This window comes from Schistocerca gregaria, chromosome 2 (assembly GCF_023897955.1).
Source record: "Schistocerca gregaria isolate iqSchGreg1 chromosome 2, iqSchGreg1.2, whole genome shotgun sequence".
Taxonomy (NCBI): Eukaryota; Metazoa; Arthropoda; class Insecta; order Orthoptera; family Acrididae; genus Schistocerca; species Schistocerca gregaria.
In genome coordinates, this window is record NC_064921.1 from 501,335,280 (window position 1) to 501,361,925 (window position 26,646).

At 40.5% G+C, this 26,646-nt stretch overlaps 1 protein-coding gene across 1 annotated transcript in view; it reads right to left on the reverse strand.

Annotated features, from left to right (window-relative positions):
• Positions 1 to 582: 582 nt before the first annotated feature.
• The window catches only part of LOC126328409 (GATA-binding factor A-like), a 298,660-nt gene continuing 272,596 nt past the window's right edge, over positions 583 to 26,646 (reverse strand). The window contains exon 6 of the mRNA XM_049996032.1: positions 583 to 3,185. Within this exon, the coding sequence (XP_049851989.1) occupies positions 2,767 to 3,185 (419 nt within the window). The 3' untranslated portion in view covers positions 583 to 2,766. The remainder of the gene's footprint in view (positions 3,186 to 26,646) is intronic.

Genomic DNA, 26,646 nt, shown 5'->3' on the forward strand with positions numbered 1-26,646 from the left:
GATTCCTGCTTGACAAAATGTCTGTTGAAACGAGTCATACATATAATAATAACAATTTCCAAAAGCGACCAGTTGTAAACGTGCTATATACTGAATGTCGATTTTTGTAAAATCGTGGCCTCTGCGACAATTGATAACCGACTGCGACTCTTACCTTTCTTTTCTACATCCCTTATTGGAAACACTAGTTGGCAGTTTTGAGACCGGGAGAAACCAAATAACTTCACCTGAAAGGAGTCGAGTCAGATAGCTGCAATGATACCATCGTCGATACCAATTTGTTTTGACCTCTACAAAAGACCTGCTGAGTCCTGTGGCATCACACACCGCTGACAGTAATTTTGGTTTCAGAGGCTAACAAGTACCATTACCTTGTGACAAGTTCTAGGGGCAGGAAGGGAACACTCATCCTCACATTGCTGATCTAATATACATGAGAGTGCCTCACGTGCACACAAGTAGATGAACACTGCCGTGCGGAAGAGGATCGCCGACACACAAGTGCTTGGTTCGCTTTAAGTCTTCGGTGAGATATACATAATTATAACTAGTAAATTAACTGCGTAAATAATACAATGAAAATTACTATGCGAAATTGTTTAATTAAGACTACAGGGAATACATCGACATTTACAAAACGAATCAACACTTCTAATATTACTATGGTTTGTAATACATACAGTACAACTACAAATACCTATTTGTTTGTTGCGCAGAACAGTGATTTTCCCTTTCGATGCAGTGATTGAAGCAAAGCATGTTATAAATTATGACAGTTCATTGCACTTCATATTACACTGGATAAATTAAACGATTCGATTACGACGGAGAAAATCTTAAAATACGAATATGACATTGCAGCTCAATTCATTATAAAAAAAGTTCATTCGTTAACATTTCTTTCAGAAATGTTCATAATTTTTTTGTCTGGCTAACGGCAGATGTAACACATGTGTGTGCACGGGCTGTCGCTTCGGAAATTAGTTTCAGAGTTTGCGAAAAAGGTGGGGAAGCCCTCGAAGCTTCTAATGCAGAAAACAGCATACTCATAAATTCAAATAGTTCTTCCCATTAGTCACATAAAAAAAATCTCCATAGGCGAAGTTTACTCTGCAAAATCCATAGTTTGGAAAGTATTATGTGAATTTACATTTTTTGACTAGTCTAATGAGTATTTACCAAAAATTATCTGACAGTGAGACGTTGTCTCAATATGAGGCACTGAGAATGCTATCATCGCAATGAGTTGCACCATATCTCTTAGTGAGAAATAAATTCACAATGGTTTTTGCGCTGCTGCAGACGCACGAAGAACGGTCGAGAACAGACAACTGGTAAATCGCATTGTTTGTCATACTGCTTCCGTATCCAAACAATTTTAACCCACGCAAAAGAAAGACTCAACTACAGCACTTCGAAAATTAGAGTGTTTTGCGCATTCAGTTTCATTTGCATAATGATGATTGTCAGGAAATCGTTTTGTTGTTAAACTACGTGTTGTAACACGTTACAGTTTGTCATGATAATTGTTACAACTGTGTATCACAATGCCTAAGGAGAGAATATGAATATTTTAATGTACGTACACTTACAACAGCGTAATAGCAGTGAACTTTTAAGTTCTTATTCTTGAACTTTCATTTATTTGTATAAATTAAGAACGTAGTAGGTCACTTCTTAACACTTTGTTGCGAAACTTCTACACAGACCACGTTGAATAATAAATTAAAGAAAGTTGAAAACTTATTCTTACTTTACTCATTTCTGCCAGCTGCGAAATTATTTTTCCATTACAGATTGAGGAAAATACTCTCGAAAGACGAAATTGATCACACCGTCGAGAACGCTTTTTTCTACAGTATGGCACTTTTACGCTTGTAGTATACACAGGGCGTAGCTAAATTTCCTGTACACACTTTGATAACAGGTTCCTTACATAAAAACAAGAAAAAATGCCTATTAAATACGGATTCTAAAATGCATAACTCAAGACCTATGAGCAATTTTTGACCTTCGGTACTTTAAAACATACTTCTTCTGCTTAAGCTTCTTGCTTTCTATATTTTGAGAGAAGGTATTATGAACCAAAAGAAGAAAAAAAGTCCAGTAAACATGGGCTGTAAAATGCACTCTTTATGAGCTCTGAGTACTTGCTCACGTTCGCAACTGTGAAACACACCTCTTCTATTGAACAAGTGTTCATAGCTCTTAATGTATGAGTTTTAGAACCCATGAAACTTCCTGGCAGATTAAAACTTTGTGTAGGACCGAGACTCGAACTCGGGATCTTTGTCTTTCGCGGAAAAGTGCTCTACCAACTGAGCTACCCAAGCACGACTCACGCCCCGTCCTCACAGCTTTACTTCTGCCAGTACCTCGCCTCCTTCCTTCCAAACTTTACAGAAGTTCTCCTGCGAACCTTGCAGAACTAGCACTCCTGCAGAGTGAAAATCTCAGAGCCCATGTTTGCCACACTTTTTTTATCTTGACTCGTTGTAAGGAACCTTTCCTCAAAGTCTGTAAAGAGAATTTAGTTACATCCTGTACAAACAATCAGGCGCTTAACACAGATCGAGCACTTCGATTATAATTAAGAATGTTTGTCCAGTTCGCTTATCGCTCACATTCTATGTATAATGGTGCATAATGGATAAGCGATGTTACTGAACGCATTTAAGAGGTGGACGCTAGCAAAAACTAAATGCTTACACGCCCAGGACGCGCACAACATCTCGAGCCAACACAGGGGACTCAAAACACACGGATTTAAGTAGTTGCCATTAACTTGGTGGCGGCCATGTGGTGATGGTGGTGGTGACCCATGATGTAAGCGCTGACGTCCCCAGCTGGAGGCGCGAATGGGAAGGTCTGGTGCTGGTGTTGCTGGTGCTGGTGTTGTTGCTGCTGCTGTTGATGGTGGTGCTGGTGATGGTGCTGTTGGTGGTGGTGTTGAGCAGCCTGGTGGTGTGCCAGCTGGTGGTGCGGCTGGTGCGCCACGTGCTGCTGCTGGTGGCCTTGGTGGTACGAGTGGTGCTGCCGTCCGCTCTCTGGAGGCTCCGTCTTGACGACGCAAGCTGGGATCATCGTCTGCGCCAGGTACTGCTGCGGCTGCTGCTGCCGTTCTTCTTGTTTCAGCTGTTGCTGCAGGTGATGGCTGCGGTGGTCTCCAGATGGGCTCTTCTTGTCTGCAAGGATACGTATAGGCGTAAAAAAGTTTTTCAAACAGCTGAACTACTATATGGACTCAGGAAAATGTAGAAAGTTTTTGTAAGAGCGTAAGTAGTGTCAAGAATGAAAGAGGAACAAAATTGGTATTGTCCCAGTTGAACGTTGGAACAAGAGTATTTTCATTCTGGAGTCTTCTGGGATACGAGGACCGACTCTCGTGTTTTTCCTAAAACAGTGGAGGAAAATATTCACCCTTAAAATCTTCATCTTCAATTTTGCAAGCCTTCGAACTATTTCTGGGAACTTTTATTTCTATTCTGATGTTGGCATCTGAGCAACAAGGGTATAGAAGGAATCAACAGCTTCTGGTGGTGATGAAAATAGATATCTAAACGTATATTTTTAGCATTCTGTATCTGAATTGATAAAAACGAAACCCTCATAGGATCAATTGGTTCTTCGTCTGTCTGTGTGTCTTTTCGTCTTTTAAGACCCCTCTTTCTCAGGAACGTGTAGAGCTGGCAAGTTTCAGTTTATGTCAAATACTAAAATCTACGGTCCGTAGGGGGTGTAAAAAAATTTAGGTTAAAACTCAAAACAGTCAAAAGATATGGCCGTCTGTTAAAATCCATTTTTTACGGGAACGGGTAGAGGTATCAAGTCAAAATTTGTATGGAATTTTAAGGTCTCTTCTCTCTTGGCGGGTTAAAAACCTTTAGCTTCTAAATCAATGCAGTCAAAAGATGCGGCCATTGACGTCAGATAATCTGATACCCTCAAACTGAATCAAAATCCGTGTATGGTCTATCTATATACATAATTACGTTCATATGGAGCCCTCAGAGAGTGAGCCCTTCTCGCACTTGTGCTGTTTTTCAAAGATAAGTGAGCAAAAGGTTTTGTTATGAAACGAGTCACGGGAGTGCTGCAGCAAGAAATTTATTCGACGTTTATTACATGAAGCAATCAGATTTTCAAGGTTCTGTCTGGCATCTTAGCTGTCATGATGTATAATGGAACGAATGTTTCAAGCATAGGAGTTATACTGTCAACCGATTGCAATTAACTATTAATTATATTGACTTAGGTTTCGACACCTACTACAGATGTCTCCATCAGAGTGAAATTTTGAGAAACCGTAAAATTACGTTGGCAGAAAGCAACAGCCAGAATTTAGAGCAACTATGCTCAAGTCAAAAATAAAATAACACCCGTTCTAGCCTTGTCACATATGCCTAGCTAGGAGTCTGATGTTCCTAGCCAGGCATACGTCGCAAGGTAAGAACGCGTTTTTGACAGCAGCGAAGTGTGCGCTGATACGAAACTTCCTGGCAGATTAAAACTGTGTGCCTGACCGATTTTATTTTTGACTTGAGCATAGCTGCTCTAAATTCTGACTATTGCTTTCTTGCTACGTAATTTTACGGTTTCTCAAAATTTCACTCTGACGAAGACATCTTTAGTTGGTGTTGAAACATGGCCAATGTACCTAACACTTATATGCAACCGGCTGACGGTATAATTCATATGTTTGAAAATTGTATACGGTTGCTGAGAAACAGCCATGTTTAAAATTGTGTGATACGAAGTTTTGGGTCGTTTTTCTTAATTTCATCGACGACTTGTGGCAATTAAATTGTTATGTATCAGTAGCCATTAACTACACTCCTGGAAATTGAAATAAGAACACCGTGAATTCATTGTCCCAGGAAGGACAAACTTTATTGACATCTTCCTGGGGTCAGATACATCACATGATCACACTGACAGAACCACAGGCACATAGACACAGGCAACAGAGCATGCACAATGTCGGCACTAGTACAGTGTATATCCACCTTTCGCAGCAATGCAGGCTGCTATTCTCCCATGGAGACGATCGTAGAGATGCTGGATGTAGTCCTGTGGAACGGCTTGCCATGCCATTTCCACCTGGCGTGGCGCCTCAGTTGGACCAGCGTTCGTGCTGGACGTGCAGACCGCGTGAGACGACGCTTCATCCAGTCCCAAACATGCTCAATGGGGGACAGATCCGGAGATCTTGCTGGCCAGGGTAGTTGACTTACACCTTCTAGAGCACGTTGGGTGGCACGGGATACATGCGTACGTGCATTGTCCTGTTGGAACAGCAAGTTCCCTTGCCGGTCTAGGAATAGTAGAACGATGGGTTCGATGACGGTTTGGATGTACCGTGCACTATTCAATGTCCCCTCGACGATCATCAGAGGTGTACGGCCAGTGTAGGAGATCGCTCCCCACACCATGATGCCGGGTGTTGGCCCTGTGTGCCTCGGTCGTATGCAGTCCTGATTGTGGCGCTCACCTGCACGGCGCCAAACACGCATACGACCATCATTGGCACCAAGGCAGAAGCGACTCTCATCGCTGAAGACGACACGTCTCCATTCGTCCCTCCATTCACGCCTGTCGCGACAACACTGGAGGCGGGCTGCACGATGTTGGGGCGTGAGCGGAAGACGGCCTAACGGTGTGCGGGACCGTAGCCCAGCTTCATGGAGACGGTTGCGAACGGTCCTCGCCGATACCCCAGGAGCAACAGTGTTCCTAATTTGCTGGAAAGTGGCGGTGCGGTCCCCTACGGCACTGCGTAGGATCCTGCGGTCTTGGCGTGCATCCGTGCGTCGCTACGGTCCGGTCCCAGGTCGACGGGCACGTGCACCTTTCGCCGACCACTGGCGACAACATCGATGTACTGTGGAGACCTCACGCCCCACGTGTTGAGCAATTCGGCGGACGTCCACCCGGCCTCCCGCATGCCCACTATACGCCCTCGCTCAAAGTCCGTCAACTGCACATACGGTTCACGTCCACGCTGTCGCGGCATGCTACCAGTGTTAAAGACTGCGATGGAGCTCCGTATGCCACGGGAAACTGGCTGACACTGACGGCGGCGGTGCACAAATGCTGCGCAGCTAGCGCCATTCGACGGCCAACACCGCGGTTCCTGGTGTGTCCGCTGTGCCGTGCGTGTGATCATTGCTTGTACAGCCCTCTCGCAGTGTCCGGAGCAAGTATGGTGGGTCTGACACACCGGTGTCAATGTGTTCTTTTTTCCATTTCTAGGAGTGTACTTCTGATCCAAAGCAGAGGACGAGAAAAAAGGAGCAAACGAACATTTACTTGAAGTTTCACATGAAAAAAAAAATATTTTTTTGTTTCGGTTCATCTTGGAACGTCTACTGCTACTAAGGTTCCGGCTCGTTGAATATGTCCAATATTTTTTATCCCCTCTTACGATGATAACATGAATTTTTCACTTCTTCAGCTGAGTTTTTTTTTATTTCCTAACACTAATTGATACGAGCCTTTAATTTAGCTTCGTCCAAATGGTGCGCATCCCAACAGGAACCGACTTTTTCGCAGCTGAATGTTCCTGCACAATCGAAAGAACTGTCTTCGATGCTCCTAAGTATGAGAACACTTACTATGTCAATGGTAACGCAGCCCATCTTCAGACCATTAAAAACAATAGTCTTCCTACAAAATAAAACGTTAAAAGCTCTGCCATAAAATAAGGTATCAGATAGATTATATAATGGTAAGACAGAGATTTAGGAACCAGGTATTAAATTGTAAGACAATTCCAGGGGCAGATGTGTACTCGGACCAGATTTAGGAACCAGGTATTAAATTGTAAGACAATTACAGGGGCAGATGTGTACTCGGACCAGAATCTATTGATTATGGACTGTAGATTAAAACTGAAGAAACTGCAAAATGGTGGCAATTTAAGGAGATGGGACCTGGATAAACTGACTAAATCAAAGGTTGTACAGAGTTTCAGGGAGATCATAAGGGAACAATTGACAGGAATGGGGGATGAAATACAGTAGAAGAAGAATGGGTAGCTCTGAGGGATGAAGCAGTGAAGACAGCAGAGGATCAATTAGGTAAAAAGACGAGGGCTAGTAGAAATCCTTGGGTAACAGAAGAAATATTGAATTTAATTGATGAAAGGAAAAATATAAAAATGCAGTAAATGAAGCAGGCAAAAAGGAATACAAACGTCTCAAAAATGAGAGTGCAAAACGGCTAAGCAGGCATGGCTATAGGACAAATGTAAGGATGCAGAGGCTTATCTCACTAGGGGTAAGATAGATACTGCCTACAGGAAAATTAAAGAGACCTTTGGAGATAAGAGAACCACTTGTATGAATAACAAGAGCTCAGATCGAAACCCAGTTCTAAGCAAAGCAGAAAGGTGGAAGGAGTATATGGAGAGTTCACACAAGGGAGAAGTACTAGAGGACAATATTATGGAAATGGAAGAGGATGTAGATGATGATGAAATGGGAGATACGATACTGCGTGAAGAGTTTGACAGAGCACTGAAAGACCTGAGCCGAAACAAGGCCCCGGGAGTAGATAGCATTCCATTGGAACTACTGACGGCCTTGGGAGAGCTAGTCCTGACAAAACTCTACCATCTGGTGAGCAAGATGTATGAGACAGGCGAAATACCCTCAGACTTCAAGAAGAATATAATAATTACAATCCCAAAGAAAGCAGGTGTAGACAGATGTGAAAATTAGCGATCAGTTTAATAAGTCACAGCTGCAAAATACTAACGCGAATTCTTTACAGACGAATGGAAAAACTGATAGAAGCCGACCTCAGGGAGGATCAGTTTGGATTCCGTCGAAATATGGGAACACGTGAGGCAATACTGACCTCACGACATACTTTAGAAATAAGATTAAGGAAAAGCAAACCTACATTTCTAGCATTTTTAGACTTAGAGAAAGCTTTTGGCAATATTGATTGGAATACTCTCTTTCACATTCTGAAGGTGGCAAGGGTAAAATACAGAGAGCGAAAGGCTCTTTACAATTTGTACAGAAACCAGATTGCAGTTTTAAGCGTCGAGGGGCACGAAAGGGTAGCAGTGGTTGAGAAGGGAGTGACACAGGGTTGTAGACTCTCCCCGATGTTATTCAATCTCTATATTGAGCAAGCAGTAAAGAAAACAAAAGAAAAATTCGGAGTGGGTATTAAAATCCAGAAAGAAAAAATAAAAACTTTGAGGTTCACCGATGGCATTGTAATTCTGCCTGAGACAGCAAAGGACTTGGAAGAGCAGTTGAACGGAATGGACAGTGTCTTGAAAGGAGGATATAAGATGAACATCAACAAAAGCAAAACGAGGATAATGGAATGTAGTCGAATTAAGTCGGGTGATGCTGAGGGAATTAGATTAGGAAACGAGACACTTAAAGTAGTAAAGGAGTTTTGCTATTTGGGGAGCAAAATAACTGATGATGGTCAAAGTAGAGAGGATATAAAATGTAGACTGGCAGTGGGAAGGAAAGAGTTTCTGAAGAAGAGAAATTTGTTAACATCGAGTATAGATTTAAGTAACAGGAAGTCGTTTCTGAAAGTATTTGTATGAAGTGTAGCCATGTATGGAAGTGAAACATGGATGATAAATAGTTTGGACTATAAGAGAATAGAAGCTTTCGAAATGTGGTGCTACAGAAGAGTGCTGAAGATTAGATGGGTAGATTACACAACTAATGAGGAGGTATTGAATAGAATTGGGGAGAAGAGGAGTTTGTGGCACAACTTGACAAGAAGAAGGGACCGGTTGGTAGGACATGTTCTTAGGCATCAAGGGATAACAAATTTCGCATTGGAGGGCAGCATGGAGGGTAAAAATCGTAGAGGGAGACCAAGAGATGAATACACTAAGCAGATTCAGAAGGATATGGGTTGCGGTAACTACTGGGAGATGAAGATGTTTGCACAGGGAAGAGTAGCATGGAGAGCTGCATCAAACCAGTCTCAGGAGTGAAGACCACAACAACAACAACAGCTCTGTCCTAACCATCAACGCATAACTAATGTAGAATCACTGTTACAGAAACCGAATTTACCATTTTTCAGGCCATTAAGCACTGATGTTGAGAATACACGCATGTGACGCCATAGTTTGTTTGAAGGCTATTCTTTTAGATGATCTGAACACGAGCTGCTCTCGAAAAGTGTCAGTTTCAAATTGTGAATAAAAGAGGATCATCTCATATCTAGCGATCCATTTATCATTGGCAAGTTTACAACATAGCCGCAGGTCTTCTACGCGACTTTATGTCGCAACTTACATTCCTAAGAACCCCTCTATCTCGTGGTTAGTCATCAAGTATCGGTCTTCTTCAACCATGTTGTGCATAATATCGGTGTTTCTTGGAACAATAAGCAACTATGGCTGACGTTCACGAAATCCGTCGCTGAAGAAAGCGCAACCATGAAGAAATTCTGCAAATCAGTTGTAAAGCTTTCTTTTATCAAAATGTTTGATTATCTGTAGTTGAACAGAGGGGTTCGAGGCGCCACTGTTGTGTTAGGCTTTAACGAAGATCGTAAAAAGAAATCATTACGTGAAAACTATCACATGACATTTTGATTTTTCCACGACATTGTTCCTTTGAATGCTCACTGTAAAGAAACTTCTCTGTCAGCTACCGAACATCCACCGTTTTAAATGTAAAATGAAAAATTTTAAAACAGCAGCAGTGTCGCATTTCAGTAATGCCTGCTTGTGATTTCGACAGCGAACGTTTAGTTGATTACTGGTATCTTTTAACACTACGCGTCGGAGTATTGCATTACCTACAGTACACCACAGCCACTGCGGCGATAAGTGACGGGAAGTTTCGAGTAGACGAAATTCCATTCACCGTACCTAACACTGGTTTGGCAACGCACAGGTTCTTTTACAAATAAGCCATTCACGTTCTGGTAACAAATTAAAACCCTGATAAATGTCTATTCTTCATAGAGGTATCACATAATTCCTTCTATAATGATAGCATAACATATCACCTGTATGTATGATTTCAAGGGAATTAATACTTCTTCATCTAAGCTTTGAGCGTATTCCATCTTCACAAATTGTCTGTCCAATATTTTGATGAACCTGATGACGGTTCGTGGACAGGAGCTGGTTCTTCAATAAAGGAATTTTGTCTGTAGCTGTTAGTCGGAAGCCACAACGATGTTCAAACCTGCGGGGCGTCACTTCCGTAACATTGGACTTCTTTCTTACAGCCGTTACTAATTTCTTGGGATTTCCATTACACTTTACATTTATTTTCTGTTCTTATTTCAAAAGCCTTAAGCAAAATCTAAAAATTCTTTCTGTGCTTGTAGGTTACGTCCTAGCACTTTCTCTGTTAAATGTTTCAGAGTAAATACATTGTCTGCGACTGATTTTCCTTTTTTAAACCCAGCCGGTTGTTCACTAATGGGAATTTTCGAAACTGTTTGAAGTCTGTATTGATAATTTTTGCGTCTAACACATACATTGATTTAAGAAGACTTATATCTCTATAATTTTTGTAATTTTTCTGGTCACCTTTCCTGAACGTGTATATTACATCTCCTGGTTTTCATGATTTGTCTGCAAGAATTGGTTGAAAATGTATAGCAACCTCTTATGTAACATTATATCTCCATATTTTCATAGCCCTGTGTTTAGTTTATCCGTCCGAGTTGCTTTCCTATTTTTAATTTCCTTTAGGGAGTATTGATAACATAAAGCAAAATACAGGTAGCAGAGACGATCAAGCAATTATCCCGGATTGAATGGAATATAGAATTATCATCTATTACATTTAATGTCTTTGTGCCATTTGATTTGGATTCACAGGCGAATTGTGGAATAGTTTCTCCATAACTGATTTTCTTCCCCGTCACTGTCCAGTCAAGATGGTGTTTCCCCCACAGATAGTCATATTTCAGTGCGTAACAGAACCTGAGGGCAGGGAAGACACCAAAATATACTCAATACTATAAAGCGTCACTCGAAATACTTTATGAAGACGAAATTAACATTATTTACAGTCCTTAAACAAAAATACAAACTGGAAACCCAAACTTATTTCAGATAGCACAAGTTTACCATTTTTTGTCTGCATCAACTGAAATGGGCTACATTCGTTATTGACAGACTGTTTACCCAAGAGTAAATAGCAGATGGTGTCATCACGTCTACAGCAATCAATGACGTACACATTAATGTTTTTCGCGAAGCTGGTAAGGAATACAATGTAAGGGATACAGTGCACTGATGAAGCCCCTGCCCCTCAGGTAGTTCAATAAACTAATACAATAAACAATGAATCTCTTAAATTTTTTCGGCTTAAAAATAGTTATGCCATAAATAAAATACTACTGTACTTTGGGACTATAATGGAATGATAAATATTTACTGATGAAACAAAATAGGCAACTAACCAATATTAAATATTATAAATTGATTCAACTGTCTTACACGGTAACAAATTATACACTACTATCGATCAATGACACAGCCCAATTCAGTTACCAGAAATAATATTGCGAAAAACAGAAAAGATATACTAGGCGATACCCTTACAAAAAGTGACATTAGCAAGAAATTGAACACTGATTGCCTAATAAATGAAACAGACTGTTATAGAACAAACTGGTATCAACACATTATGATAATGAATAGGGCAAAGTACTTTTTACAGTAAAATGAGTTTACAATAAGGCTGAACAAGTCTGAGCCGATCAAAATACTACGGGTATTGTAGTAGGTATATGCCTATTAACTAAGAGAAAATGGCAATGAAAATTAAAAATTGTTTTGTGAGTAATATTCTCTGTTTTTATTTCACACGATAGTGACGCTAAAACTCTTACCACTGAATGGGAAAGAATTACAAGCATGTTAACAGTTTCCTTGGACCGGCTTCTTCGCTATTAATAGTGGAGGACATCAGGTAGTGTAATGCGCCAAATCGTCTTCATCCCGGAAAAAGCGCATCACTTGTTTTATCGCGTAAACTTACCGTCGATTTTTAGGTGGTAAAAGAATGAAGAGATTATGTTGTTTATATAGTTTTCTTAAACTTCTGAATTAAAATTTTGCAGATACATGACACTTGATGGTCGAGAAAAGCTGTGTCCTGTCAAGTCAGCGAGTTTGCAACGCCCAGCCGTTTGCAGAATCACGGCTGACCACTACAACCGTTTGCCAGCGACTACAAAGAAGAAACACTTATTGTGAAAGAGAGGTATGTTTGTTCGCAGAGCATGGTTCTATGCTTGTCCGTTTAGAATTTCAGCAGTAGTATCTGAGTATCGTTCGAGTTGTGAGCCTCGAGAGAGATTATCTCGAGTGTGATGGGTCTGCTCACACGTATGATACATGAACTAGTCTGCAATGGGTACATAACTCAAAATGTGTTCGTAGCTGTTCTAAGTGGTTTAGAAAGGTAGTTTTGAGAAGATTAGCTGCTTTTGTAGGAGATGATTATTTCCCGGATTTTTGGCAGTATGTAGGAAAAGCTCCGATTCATTGAAGTGTAAGATTACTTTCTCTTATTTATGATTAACGGTGCGTTGTGCTGTTTAATAGCCACGCAATGGTAGGCGGACCGTAGTTCAGTATTTTTGTGAGATTTTCCGTTGGATGCTGTGTGTGAAGAGACCTGTTCACGCGAAGTCGTGTAGTTGTTTTGTGGTTGAGGATTAAGGCACGCACTACGGGACAGTAACGTTGCAGTGTATTAGTTAAGGTTGTGTAGGTGCACGCAAGCACTAAGGAGAAGTGACTAAACGATATTTGGGTAGAATTTATTGACTGACTTGGGCGTGAGCGTCGCAATATAGGAAATTCCGTAAATCTCGTTGGATGCACTGAATGTGTAGTCTATATTAAAGGGAACGGTCGTCCTACGCGATAGTTATTTATTGAGAAACAATCGGAAGTTTATTGAGAATGTGGTAACTTTTCCCCTTGTGACAAATCAAGAATCATTTAAAAGAGAACACGCTAATTCTCTCTCCATGAGATCATAGAGTGCTGTGTTTTGAGTGTTAAATATTGGTCGGTCGTGGAAGCCAACGCCTGAAGTGGGTGAGCTTTGTCTGATTATTTGGAGTTCATATAGGTGAAAAGTGGCGGTGAGGCTCAGGTTCAAATGGTTCAAATGGTTTAAATGGCTCTGACCGCTACGGGACTTAACATCTGAGGTAATCAGTCCCCTAGAATTTAGAACTACTTAAACCTAGCTAACCTAAGGACAAAACATACATCCATGCCCTAGGCAGGATTCGAAGCTGCGACCGTAGCGGTCCCGCGGTCCCAGACTGAAGTGCCTAGAACCGCTGTGCCACACCAGCCGGCTTAACACTCAGATTTTTGTTTTATTTTTTATTTTTTTATTACATTTCCGATTAGTGAGATTTTCATAAGATAACCAGCAATCGAAAAATAAAACGCTGACTTGTACCTGTAGTTGATTTAATTACAGGCAATAAAGAAAACAGTTTTAAACTGAAAAAGTCAGCACCCGATTTGTCTTTTATACCCAAAATTATTACAAGGAAAAATAATCATAGGCTTATTTCAAAGCACACTAATATCTAGAATATATCTTTTCGGAATAAAGTAAGAAAGATTGAGAATAAGTAAATAGTTTATTACGATAAAATTTTAAAAGAGTCAAGGATATTGTTGCAGCAAGGAGCTACTTATAGAGGTTATCGTTGATTGACTACGATACATATACAGTATGGAATTATATCTTAGGTTTGTGAACATATTCCATTATATGTTGCGGTTATTGGTAAAGTAAATACATCATTCCTACTCCCCGTAGACTCTCGCATTTAGTATGCTTTTGGTGATTGATACTAGCTTGGTGGTAGTTTACCTTTCGAACCTAGTGAACCCTGACAGTCAGATGCGATGTTGTAATTAATATCCAGATCGTTATCACCGACCCAATTATACCACGAAAAGTGCTATTGTGTCCCTCCTTTCGTGCATAGTGATGTAGCGAGCGGTAGTTTAACTTATAGCGTGAGAAACTGAATATACAATCTTACGTGACGTCGTTGTGTTAGTACAGACGATTATTTCAAGTAAATAGATTACTTCGTTGACTGTAGGCAAGATCTTGTCAGAACAACAAATTATAGTTATTTCGAGATCGAGCTACATTATCCGACGTTGTTTTTTACCTACGTTGTACAGTTTGTTCATACACTGTATCTCCTGCTACTGAAACACAGTTCAAAGTTGACGTTAGTGGTATCTGAAAGGTAGCGCAGTATATTAGGTATGAATGGATGTTGAATGACCATGGACGTCAAGAAGGTACGCTTACACTGAATTCATATGGACAGTTCCGTATGTAAGATAAAGTAAGGTACGTTCTTGAAGAAAAACGGTCCCTTCGAAACGCATATTAGCTTTCGAAATACGTTACAGTCATTATTGTGTGACAGATTTCGCGATGTTATCCTTTCTCAAGTCAGATAGCTTCTACTAAGTTTGATAACATGTGACACACTGATTCCTTGTGTTTAATGTTGATTTTATGTAAGGGTAAAGAAAAGGTTTGTAATATTCGAAAACGAAACTTGCGGACTGTAGTAGTGTGTACCCCGTAATGAAACTGAAGTGCCCGTCTAGCAAGATATGCCCGAAACGTCCTGCTAACTGAGGCTTGCACCAGACTCTGACGGGTGTCCGAATCGTCCAGATGGTAAGAACGTCGCCTACGAACGGCGAAGTTCAGGTTTTGTGCTCTGTTTACCACAGAGTTTATTTCCGTTATAAAGTTCGTATCTTAATGTTAGTATACAGTTTCTGTGGGACTCTGTTCACGTGAAAGATTAAAAGCATAGGGACTGGACGCGATTGCATTTGAGAGACATTTGTAATTGCGTGGTTCTCAGTATCAATTCCCTTGGGCGATAGAGAGGACAGCTACAGCCTGATAGAACTGGCCTGCTGTGGTGATGACGATACGTCTGGGCCATCGGGCAGTCCGATTGCGATATTTGACCGGTTTCCGACACCTGTCTATGCAAATTCTGAACTGGTTCCCCATCTCCGTGTCAGAAACACAACACACACGAGGTTGAAGAACGACAACAAAGCTTTATAGGATTCGCAGGCAGATGGCGTACGTGACATCCTCTCCCAGCTTTTGATAAATGGGGCTGTTGTGAGAGGAGTGTCATCCACTCAAATTATAATTGCTTTATCCGGTACGAACGAATGATCGTTATGTACAAATGCCAACAGCTGGAATAAGTCTGTAAAAAAAGAAATTAAACAAGCCACTGCCAAATATGTTTAGAATGGAGATCGGTTTCAAAGCCAAATAGCTTCATTTTCAGAGAAAAATCTTCATTTTTCGATGTATTAGTGAAAACGAAGTTTTTTGTTTTGAAAACAAGGTGATAACGTACGAAAAACCGAAGTTTATTGCAATGACATGGTATAGAAAAAGTAATAACTTTAAAATTGTGAACAGAAAAATATGCGTGACTGGTAAACTACGAGCAGCGTAAGGTGAAGCTGTTGTGCATTTTATGCACTAGCTGGACCACCTTTTCTACTCGAAACTATATTCACGAAACGAGATCAATATCCTTCCCAGTCTGTATTACACTCTCATAAAGTTACTCTAAACTGTTTAAAATGAGCAAGAGCTCACGAAGATGAAACTACCGCTGACTTAAGGATTTACGGTTCAAAATAATTATATAAGTGCAGAATATTTAATAATTCAGTGATACGTTTTCCAGAAACTCAAATTATGTTCCTCATGAACTAATTATTAATTTTAGAATTAAATAATACAGTCATGCCTGACAGTTAATTACGGGACACGATACGCGCCAAAAGCGGTGGCCAGGAGAAGTTGTTATTCGCTCAGTAACACATTAGTATACAGGCTGTCATAAAGTGATGCCAAGACCTCTTCTGCAGACTATACTTTGCAAACCAGTATGCAAATAGAGTAATTACGAGATTCCCCGATGACAGCAGCAGCATAACAGACCAGCAACCTGCAGCCGAAGAGAACTGCTGACTGCGTCAAACGCATCTCGTTGGGTCGCAAACACCTCGTCATATTCTCGTTCTTCACTGTTTTTTGTTTAGGAACGAACTCTGTTAGTGGCGAAGTCAAACTGAACGTGCGTTTTTCCTCTAATGTCGACTTTGCACACAAAATACTCTCCATGATGTACTCCACACAGTCTTCTGTCACCACACAATTTGAAGATAAGTATAGGTTGAAGACAATGAAGCAGACTCAAAATCCAAAGTAATCTTTCCAAATGATAATAACTTAACATTTTGGAAGAAGTTTTCCACTTTAGTCTTTGAGGACGGTGCTACAGTGAAGTAACATATTTGGACACAACAGAACGTGCAAACCACAAGAAAAAAAGATGCTAAATTTCTTAGAGCACACTGTCAGTTCAGATTGGTATGTGCTTCCTTCTCCTACGTAACTACCACTCTACATAAATCACTATCTACTTCGTACTACAAAAAGCTGATACATCCCGTGGAATCAGTTATCTGAGGAAGGCAGCATGTTTCGTAGATTGAATATACACTTTTATTTTGTCCTGCCTGAATGCTCGGTGAGTGATTGGGTTATTGTAAGGCTATATATTCAAGGATAACATTTGTATTTTTGATGAGTCCCAGGACTACATACGTCAGATATTGCTTCCCTTACTTCAGGCAATGATTTGTTATGCGAACAGTGTCAATTTGCACCGTGTTTCTGATTTCACGTCATGTTGCAGGTCCTCTGAAGTAACCTGTGACAACATCATTCCTACTCCTTTCCAAACTGGCCAATTTTTTTAAGACAAGGGTGAATTATTTACAATCCTCTGAATTCCTCGGCACATTAGAAAATGAAAAAAAATAGTTAGAAATTTTTTCAACAAATTTAATGGGAAAAGCACCAGCACGATCGTGTTGGACAGTCTTTATTCCAGCTTAATTGTCCTCTGACGCACTGCCACATATTTGATATTGTAAACAAAGTACTGAATAAAATCTTATTCTTATTTTACTTTTATTTACTATAAATGCTATCACGAATGTTTACAATTTACGCAACTTTCTTGGCAGATTAGAACGGCGTGCCGAACCGAGAGTCGAACTCTGAACCTTTGCCTTTCGCGGGCAAGTGCACTTTCCCGCGAAAGACAAAGGTCCAGCGTTAGAGTCTCGGCTCGGCACACAGTTTTAATCTGCCAAGAAAGTTTCATATCAGCGCACACTCTGCTGCAGAGTTTATTCTGTTTACAACTTTTTATTTTTATAATCATGATAAATTTGCACCTTTTTTAATACATGGTGCAGACCGCTTCACTTTTTGTGAAACAGTTTGAGCCAGCCGGAATCTCCAGCGCTGGTTCTAGGCGCTCAGTCCGGAACCGCGCTACCTCTACGATCGCAGGTTCGAATCCTGCCTCGGGCAGGGATGTGTGTGTGTCGTCCTTAGGTTAGCGCAGAGTGAAAATCTCATTCTTGGTTTAAGTAGTTCTAAGTTCTAGGAGACTGATGACCTCAGATGTTAAGTCCCATAGTGCTCAGAGCCATTTGAACCATTTTTGAAACTGTTTGAAATAATCCCCTTCCTTTGCAATACCGACAACCCGTTTGCATTTTATGCACTTTGTTTTAGTTTTGGTATTGCGCTGTCCATGTTGGCATGTCTGTGGTGACAAAATGTCACTGTGGGCTGACGCTCCTACCCGTCAGATGGTATGTTCAAAATTACTTGAGCCTCGTGTGCGTTGAATTGATAACTGCTGCTCATTATACCTCAGTGCTCTTCGTACTCTGGCGATAGGTTCATTATCGTCCCGCTAGAGGTCGTATACGAACTGATTTAATCGTACACATGATCACTCCTATTGTCAGTGTTCGTCGGCTGTTTGGCATAGTAACTGAGGTTGATGTCCTAGTACTGAGGTCCAGTTCGTTGTTTTGGATGGCTGCAAAAAATGTGCCTACCACATTTGAAGAAATAATGTTTCTCTCTGCATTCATGGTCGTGGGTTTGCGTATTCAGAGTCGGCACGTTTCCTGTTTCAAAGGGTTTGTGCATACTGAGCTTTCAGTATCTTACTAGGCAGCCAAGAACTGAAGTAGAAAGAGAAAAATTAGCCCTTTTGTTAAACGTGATTAACGTGTTGATCGTTCTTTGAGCGAGGCTTTGCTATAGAGACTGAATTTGAGTTCTCTGCTGCAACGCTGTCTAGCTTTGAGTAAGTAACATTACTTTGGTCTTAGTTCCCCAGTGTAGTTACTAACGAGAAAGAAATTTTTAAATTAAGTGCTTCTTCCTTTTAGTTGCCTACATGATAAAACTCGAAAATTTAACCGGTGAAAGGACGTGTTCTTGTTTAAATACTCATGAGCGAAATACTATCGTTATTGTTGAGTCACAATTATAACCTGAAAGTGCCTTGCGAGGTTTCTTGTCTTGCAAATTACAGTTTACCTCTGTTGGTATTACCTTGTGTCTGCATGGCTTGAAATGTGTGTATATTCTAAAATTGCTAATCTAAATGAACGAAGGAACGAATGATATCTGGGCATAGAGGGAGCTGGTCGCCTTGCGCTAAAGTATATGTTTCAGGTCTATCACCTGTGATTAATGCTGTCAATTATTTTTCTATTCACTGTTTTGTTAAAGGTGGTTCTCTTATTCAAATACCCGTGTGTGCGTGCAACTTCAAAAATTTCTGTAAGTATTAAATAACTTTAATTATCATTGTGACATCTGTTAAATGTTTTATGGTGGGTTTTTATCGTTTGTAAATGTAAAAACGCTGCTCAGAAAAATATTTTGAATGAAGATTGTAGATATTTTTCTTTTCAGAGGTGCCTAACTTATCTTCCGACACTGTTTCACATTCTTCTGCCCTCCTCTTTCTGTTTGCTCAAGGAAAAATACATCTCCCAGAGACACACTAAATTTAAGAAAATCCATAATGATCCTTTTCGCTCCCTGGTTTCCGTGGCACTGCTTTTTATATAGAGACTGGCACCTGACAACTGAAAGATCTATGAAGTACAGTTAAACACTGTCGAAACGCAACCCAAATCAAAATTCTCTATTGAAAAAGGAATCTAATCTCCCGTTAAAGCTGCATATAACTAAGGTAATGGTCTTTCTCGTAAAAATTTACTTAATTCATGATAGATCGACGGCAGAATTGCGTTCAATCAGCACTAAATTTATGTCGTAAACACCTAATCTGCACAAAACTCCAAGTACATGCTCAGATATGAGGTTATTAGTAATTGTCTATATTACAACAATATGTTCTCCATTTCAAACAACCACAGCCAGTAGATCGCCGCAACATCTCAGTTCAACGTAATCATTATCTACTGATATCCACAAAACTCATATATATGTGCTGTGTTCTACTGGCTCCGAGTGGCAACATGAACTAGAGAAGTACGTAGCGCACAATGTGCACAATCGTTGCTTGTCGGTTGGAATCAAGGCAAGGCACTAAGTCCAGCAGGAAAACAAAATTCAAATCATTCCGTGTCCATATCAGGTGAGGTCATTCCAGATGTGGAATGGATCCTCCCAGATGCACAGGCTGCAGCCAACTGCAGGTGGTTGCTCACGTCGGTACCTATGATGTGTCACTTTGGATCAGAAGAGATTCTCTCTGGTTTAGAGCGGTTAACAGACGTGATAAAGGCTGCCAGTCTTGCTTGCAAGATGAAAGCAGAGCTGACCATGTGCAGCAGAGTCGACAGAACCATTGCGGACCTCTGGTACAGAGCCGAGTGGCGGGTGTGAATCGGAGGCTCAGACGACTCTGCGACCGTGTAGGCTGCAGATTCCTCGACTTGCGCCAAAGGGTGGTTGGGTTTCGGGCTCCGATGAATAGGTCAGATGTCCACTATACGCAGGAGGCGCCTACACGGGTAGCAGGGGATGTGTGGCGTGGACTGCGCGGATTTTTAGGTTAGAGGGTCTCGGGAAAACACAAGAAGGGCTTCAGTCACAAAGGGTGCCGAACACAGGAAGAACGTAGATACAGGAACCATCGGCATAACAGTTGTAAATTGTAGTGGCTGTGTTGAAAAAGTACCAGAGCTCCAAGCGCTAATAGAAAGCACTGATGCTCAAATCGTTATAGGTACTGAATGCTGGCTAAAACCGGAGATAAACTCAGCCGAAATTTTTGCGAAGAACCTAACGGTGTTCCGAAAGGATAGGCTAAATACGGTTGGCGGTGGCGTGTTTACTGCTGTTAGAAGTAGTTTAACTTGTCACGAAATTGAAGTAGATAGTTCCTGTGAGTTAGTATGGGCACAGGTCATTGTTGGTAACCGGAATAAAATAATAGTTGGATCCTTTTACCGAAATTCCAATTTAGATGATACAGTTGCTGAAAGGTTCAAAGAAAACTAGAGTTTGATTTCAAACACGTACCCGACTCATACGATTATAGTTGGTGGTGACTTTAATTTCCCCTCGATATGTTGCCGAAAATACATGTTTCATTCCAGAGGTACGCATAGAACATCATCCGAAATTGTGCTAAACGCATTCTCTGAAAATTATTTCTAGCAGTTAGTTCATGAGCCCACGCGAGTAGCAAACGGTTTTGAAAACACACTTGACCTCTTAGCAACAAATAATCATGAGCCAACAACGAGCGTGAAAACGGATACAGAGATTAGTGAACATATGGTTGCCCTGGCGAGAATGAATATTGTAATTTCCAAATCCACCAAAAATAAACGAAAATATGCCTATTCAAAAAAGCAGGTTAAAAATCACTTGACGCCTTCCTGAGAGACAATCTCCACTCCTTACAAATTAATAATATAAGTGTAGACCATATGTGGCTTGAATTCAAAGAAATAGTATCGGCAGCAATTGAGAGATTTATACCAAATAAATTAACAAACGACGGAGCTGATCCTCCTTGGCACACAAAACGGATCAGAACACTGTTGCAGAAAAAACAAAACAGACATGCCAAATTTAAACAGACGCAAAATCCCCAAGACTTGCGGTCTTTTACAGAAGCTCGAAATTTAGAGCGAACTTCAATGCGAGATGGTTTTTACAACGAAACCTTGTCTGGAAACCTGGATGAAAATCCAAAGAGATTCTGGTCGTATGTGAAGTATGTTAGCGGCAAGAAACTGTCAATGCCTTCTCTGCGCGATAGCAATGGAGACACTATCGAAGACAGTGCTGTTAATCAGAGTTACTACACACAGCCTTCCATAATGCCTTCCCAAAAGAAGACGAAGTAAATATTCCGGAATTAGAATCAAGAACAGCTGCCAACATGAGTAACGTAGAAGTAAATATCCTCCGAGAAGTGAAGCAATTTAAATCACTTAATAAAAGCAAGTCTTCTGGTCCAGACAGCATGTCAATTGGGTTCCTTTCAGAGTATGCTGATGCATTAACTCCATACTTAACAATCATATACAACCGTTCGCTCTACGAAAGATCCGCACCCAAAGACTGGAAATTTGCACTGGTCACACCAATCTTCAAGAAAGGTAGTAGGAGTAATCCATTTAATTGCTGGTACGTATCATTAACTCCGATATGCAGACGTTCGGAGAACCAGCGTGCTAGAGTTTGAAAGGCTGTCCATGAAGAATGTGAAAAAAATATTGAAATCATAAGCAGAATATCAGCTGTATCAGTTGTGAAAATCACCGAATTCTAAAAACAAGATAACTGTCTCTCAACAAAGGATTAGGAATGTTTTCTAAAGGACACCATATTCGCCGTTGACAGTAGAAATTGTTTATTTCGGTATTGCCATTTCGGCTTTTGGGCCATTTAAATTGCTCTGAGCTGCATACATGTCATCGTCTAAGATAAGCCTTTTCACTGTAGAAATGCAGTAACATCAAACGAGTGTGAAGACCTGTACATCAGGAAATGAAAAGCAAAATTTTCTGCAGTACCACTTGGAAATGGACGAAAGACCGAAACTGCAATTGTGAAATAAACAATTTATTCAGTCAATGGCGCAAATATAACGTTCTTTACAAAATTCTACACGACTGTGAACCAAGACCATGAGAAAGTAATTAGGAATGTGTTTCGCTTAAGAAATTGTGCAAATCTCATATGAAAAATAGCGAGTGTTTCTAGCAACGTCCATCGTCCTTCGAAGGAAGAATAATAAGGATAGTGTTTGGGGAAATACATAAAGCTTCAGTAGAGGAGCATTAGTCTTGAAAAGTAATTGTTTTTATTGGATAGCAGATAAAGGATTGGCCATGTTGAAGAAACTTCTCCATCATTCATATGAAGTGAGGTAACTGACGATATTTCGGTTTTCTTAACGGAATAGTCCGGTATTCATAACGTCTCTAATTTACAAATCACAGACGATGATCTTAATGTTCTTAGTCGAGAATACGGCGTCAAGATTTTAGGCACTGTTCTTCCTTCACTTTTAAAAAAAGTAGGGAAACACTGGTTAAATGTATGAAGGCCACAAAACAATAACGGTAAAGCACAAATTCTCTTATTAATCCATTTTCTAGCAATTTGGAGAAACTGATACTGTTATTATGACTCATTTTCTTGAAAAAAATTCCTTAGTGGGAAGTAAGGAAAGGGAGCGGAAAGCATTTTTACGGCTTACTAGAAATAATGGATCAATAATTAGTTCATGTGTAGAGAATAGCGCAAATGCAGACTCCGCCTGATTGTCAACATAAATAAATCACATACAAGTACTTAAACATTTATGATCGAAAACGTTAAAAATACCACTAACGAATCTTTGTAGTTTGTCAAGTGCACTGTTCAGAATATTGTGAACATGGGTAAAAATTTGTGGAAAGTGTCAGTTTTCTTGTAACCAAAATAAAAAATGGAAAAGATTTCTAGTAATGGACAATAGATCCTGTAGCGACATCATAGTCGGATTCTTTCATACTAATACAAGTTTGTTCGGCGTGTGTTCTTTACATAAGCCTGTTTCCGTCTGTAGTTCACCGCTAGTTAAATAATTTCCACAAAAGTTAAAACAATGGAATAAGACTAAAAAAACTCTTTAAATTAAAAACGCATGGATGCAAGAGTAGAGAAGGTCCATAATCAGTATGCTCAGTGCTTTGCATGATGATATTGTCCGTAAATGAGTTCTGTACCATTAATGTGTAAGTTGTAGAAACTGTGTAATTATGTAATTATTTAAAACCCTTGATTAATATAAAAGAACTCCAATAAAAAGTAGTTTTGATTTAATAACTACTTCACCTTTATTATATAGTTTTCAGTGACATTATTTACGTTTATGTCTGTGGGCACCTTACCAAGCAAATCTGAAGTAGTAGTTCTGCTTTCACCGTCTGACATGTAAAACTCACAACTAGCATCCTTGTAGGCAGTATCCAACTATTCTCTCCGCCATACGTTTGTGAGAGGAAATCAACGTGTGTGTGTTCGCTGGCTTCGGCGAGCATTTGCATAAGGAATAGAGCTCGATGACCAGTCTTGATATAATCTAAATATGCCCATAAAACTACAGAGCAGTCGCTTCTAGATCCGCTAACAAGTAGTAAACGACTCGTAAAAACTGAGTGATGTTTGGACTGCTCGACGTCGGAGACTGTGGCCGTTATCAGAGTGGAAGTACGCAAGAGACGTGTTATTGTGTCATTATCTCTCTAGAGGGCTAAGTGTCTCACAAGTGTCAAATATTACAGTTCGTAATCTAAAACTCCGTCGTAAGCTTTCACTGACCATTCTCGTAATTTGTTATACTCGGCGCTTCCTCTGCCTTCCTTCCATACTGTCACACAAGTGCAGTCTTGACGGGCGATCAACCGAGTGCTAGTAGTACGAGGGCAATCCCAAAATTAAGGTCTCCTATTTTTTTTATAAGTACATACACCTGTTTATTTCTACAAGGGTTTGCATCAGTTTACAGCTTGAACATTTAGCTACTTTTCGACGTAGTCACCGTTTCTGTCGATGCGTTTTTGTAGACGCTGTGGCAGTTTTTGTATGCCCATCTCGTACCAGCTCTCCGCCATGTTGTTCAGAAAGTTATGAACCTCTTCTTTCATCTCGTTGTCGGAGCTGAATCGCTTTCCAGCCAAATATTCTTTTAACCTAGGGAACAAGTGGTAGTCACTGGGCGGCAAGTCAGGGCTATAGGGTGGGTGGGTGATTATGTTCCACTGAAACTGTTGCAGGAGAACAAAGGTCGGCCAAGCGACGTGTGGGCGAGTGTTGTCATGGAGTATGTGTACGCCCTTGGTCAACATTCCTCTTCTCCATTTCTGAATTGCCAGTTTGAGTTTTTTCAGAGTCTCACAGTACCTGTCAGCGTTAATTGTGGTTCCAGTGGGCATAAAGTCGACCAACAATACCCCTTTCCTATCGCAAAAAAACAATTGTCGTGACTTTATCGGCACACTATGTTTGTTTGAATTTCCGCGGCTTGGGCGAAGAAGGATGCCGCCACTGGCGGTAATTGCTGTTTGGTCTCAGATGTACAGCATCAACTCGTTGCCACATGTGGTCCTCAGTCAGCAATCAGCATGCGGGGCACCCATCTTGCGCACACCTTCCGGTAGTTCAAAGTTTCCGTTGAAATTCTGTGAGCGGCGCTTCGGGAAACCTCGGGAACTAACGTGCAGAGATCGTCCCGGGTGATCTGCCGATCTTCACGCATGCTTTGCATGCTGAGCACCTCAGCGCGGCGTGCGCATGTTTACACACAGCGCGCGCGTGAAGCACTCTTCGTAACAGTGTGACCAACAGCCACACAAACAGAGTTCTGTACTTGTAAAAGAAATAGGAGACCTTACTTTTGGGATTACCTTCGTAATAGCGGTGGTAGCAGTAGTAACAGGACCATTTTATCTGTCCATAGATCGCTTTTACAAGAATGTTAGACATGAACTGCAATTTGAGAATAACAGAAATAGCATTACTCTTTTATACTGGCATTACTTATTTAACTCTTCCGCGGGCCGTGGGGGGTATACTTCCCACTAAATGTATTTCTTTACAACGTTCACCGGTATATGTGTTACCACTTTTGTACGCTCGTGGCATTTAGTGACAGTCCGCTGCACCACATGTACTTTCTGTTTGTTGTAAGTATATATCCCACCAAACAACGGTATTTGAATGGTTCTTGGGAACTATGGTGATCACCAAAGTAGTTGTTGGACGGGGGTTGTGAAGTATACTTAGTACAGATTAATCTGCCGTTCGTGGTCTTTGGGGAGCATTTCTACCACGAACTTATGGGTATCCAAAACCTTTGGGAACACGATATACATGTCTGCGTATGCTTGACATCTTGTGGTAGTACATTGCACCTGTTATATGAAAACTGCTACAATAATCAGTTTCTGTTTGTCGTGGGATTACTACAGTTGCTGGAACACATTGCTTCGCTTCTGCAATATACATTATTGTGACCTAAATCAGCTCATAACTTTATTGCGTGATAAAGTTCCTAAAACTGTTTTCACATTGTGGTAAGTAAATTTTTATATCGATTTCTTAAAATAAAGTCAACGAGTCAGTTTACAGGACTTTTATATATTTTTAGTATTAAAATTAATGTACACGCTATTTTTAGACCTGCTTATGCAACTGCACGTAAAAACTAACCGCTGGAAAAAAAGTCCGGAGGAATCTACACCATTCAGAGGTGAAAGCATTTTGTTTGTTGTCATTACATAAGCCCTAGGTGGCTGTCGGTGCGTTGTAGTAGTGAAAATTCACTACTTCATTGCGATTTTTAATTCATAAACCATCGTTCGTTTACTGTATACATTTTGGACCCTTTTTCCACATTTGGAAAAATCTTACTTTTCCAGAGTAACTATTGTATTTTCAGAAAAGGACTGCAGCACAGTGAATGGTTAAATTAAAAAATGGAAGAATAAAATATATTATACTTGTATTGTAGAGATGGCTAAAGGCGAAAGCCTGAAAAAGGTTCCAAGATATAAGACTCTCCCCTATTAATATATTAGGTTGGTGCAAAAGGTCTTAGATTTTTGCAATGCCTGCTGATATTTCGGTTGCTATGGGTTTATTTGTCGATTGTCATTTTTATTTGTGGTTCATTTTTGCTATTTCAGTTCACGTATTGTCATTTTGTCTTTTGGAGATAGGAAGTGGAGCTGTGGGCGCTAGGAAATTGAGTGCCAACTAGAGAAATCGGAACATTTCCGAAATTCGTGTAGTAGAGGGATGACAGTAGCGGAAGCAGCGAGAAAAATTTGCGCAGTGTGTGGGAATAGTGCCATTTGACAGAGCGCGGTGTTGATGGTGGTTTTCTCAATTTAAGAAGGATCGTTTTGACATTAGTGACAAAAAACAGTATACAGGAGATTCCCGCATTCTGCTAACTGACAAAAAACAGTATACAGGAGATGGGTTGCGAAGTCACTCCGCACCCACGTTATTCACTTGATTTTGCGCTCTCAGAGTTTCACCTTTCCCGTTCTCTATCGAACAAAGGAACTTCCTTTTCGGATGAAAATGCCCTCCGAATGTGCCTCGACGAGTTCTTCGCCTCAAAACCATGTGGTTTCTACAAGTTACCCCACAGTTGAAGACTGTTAAGGCAATCCAATACACAAATCTTGTTCGTGAATCAGTC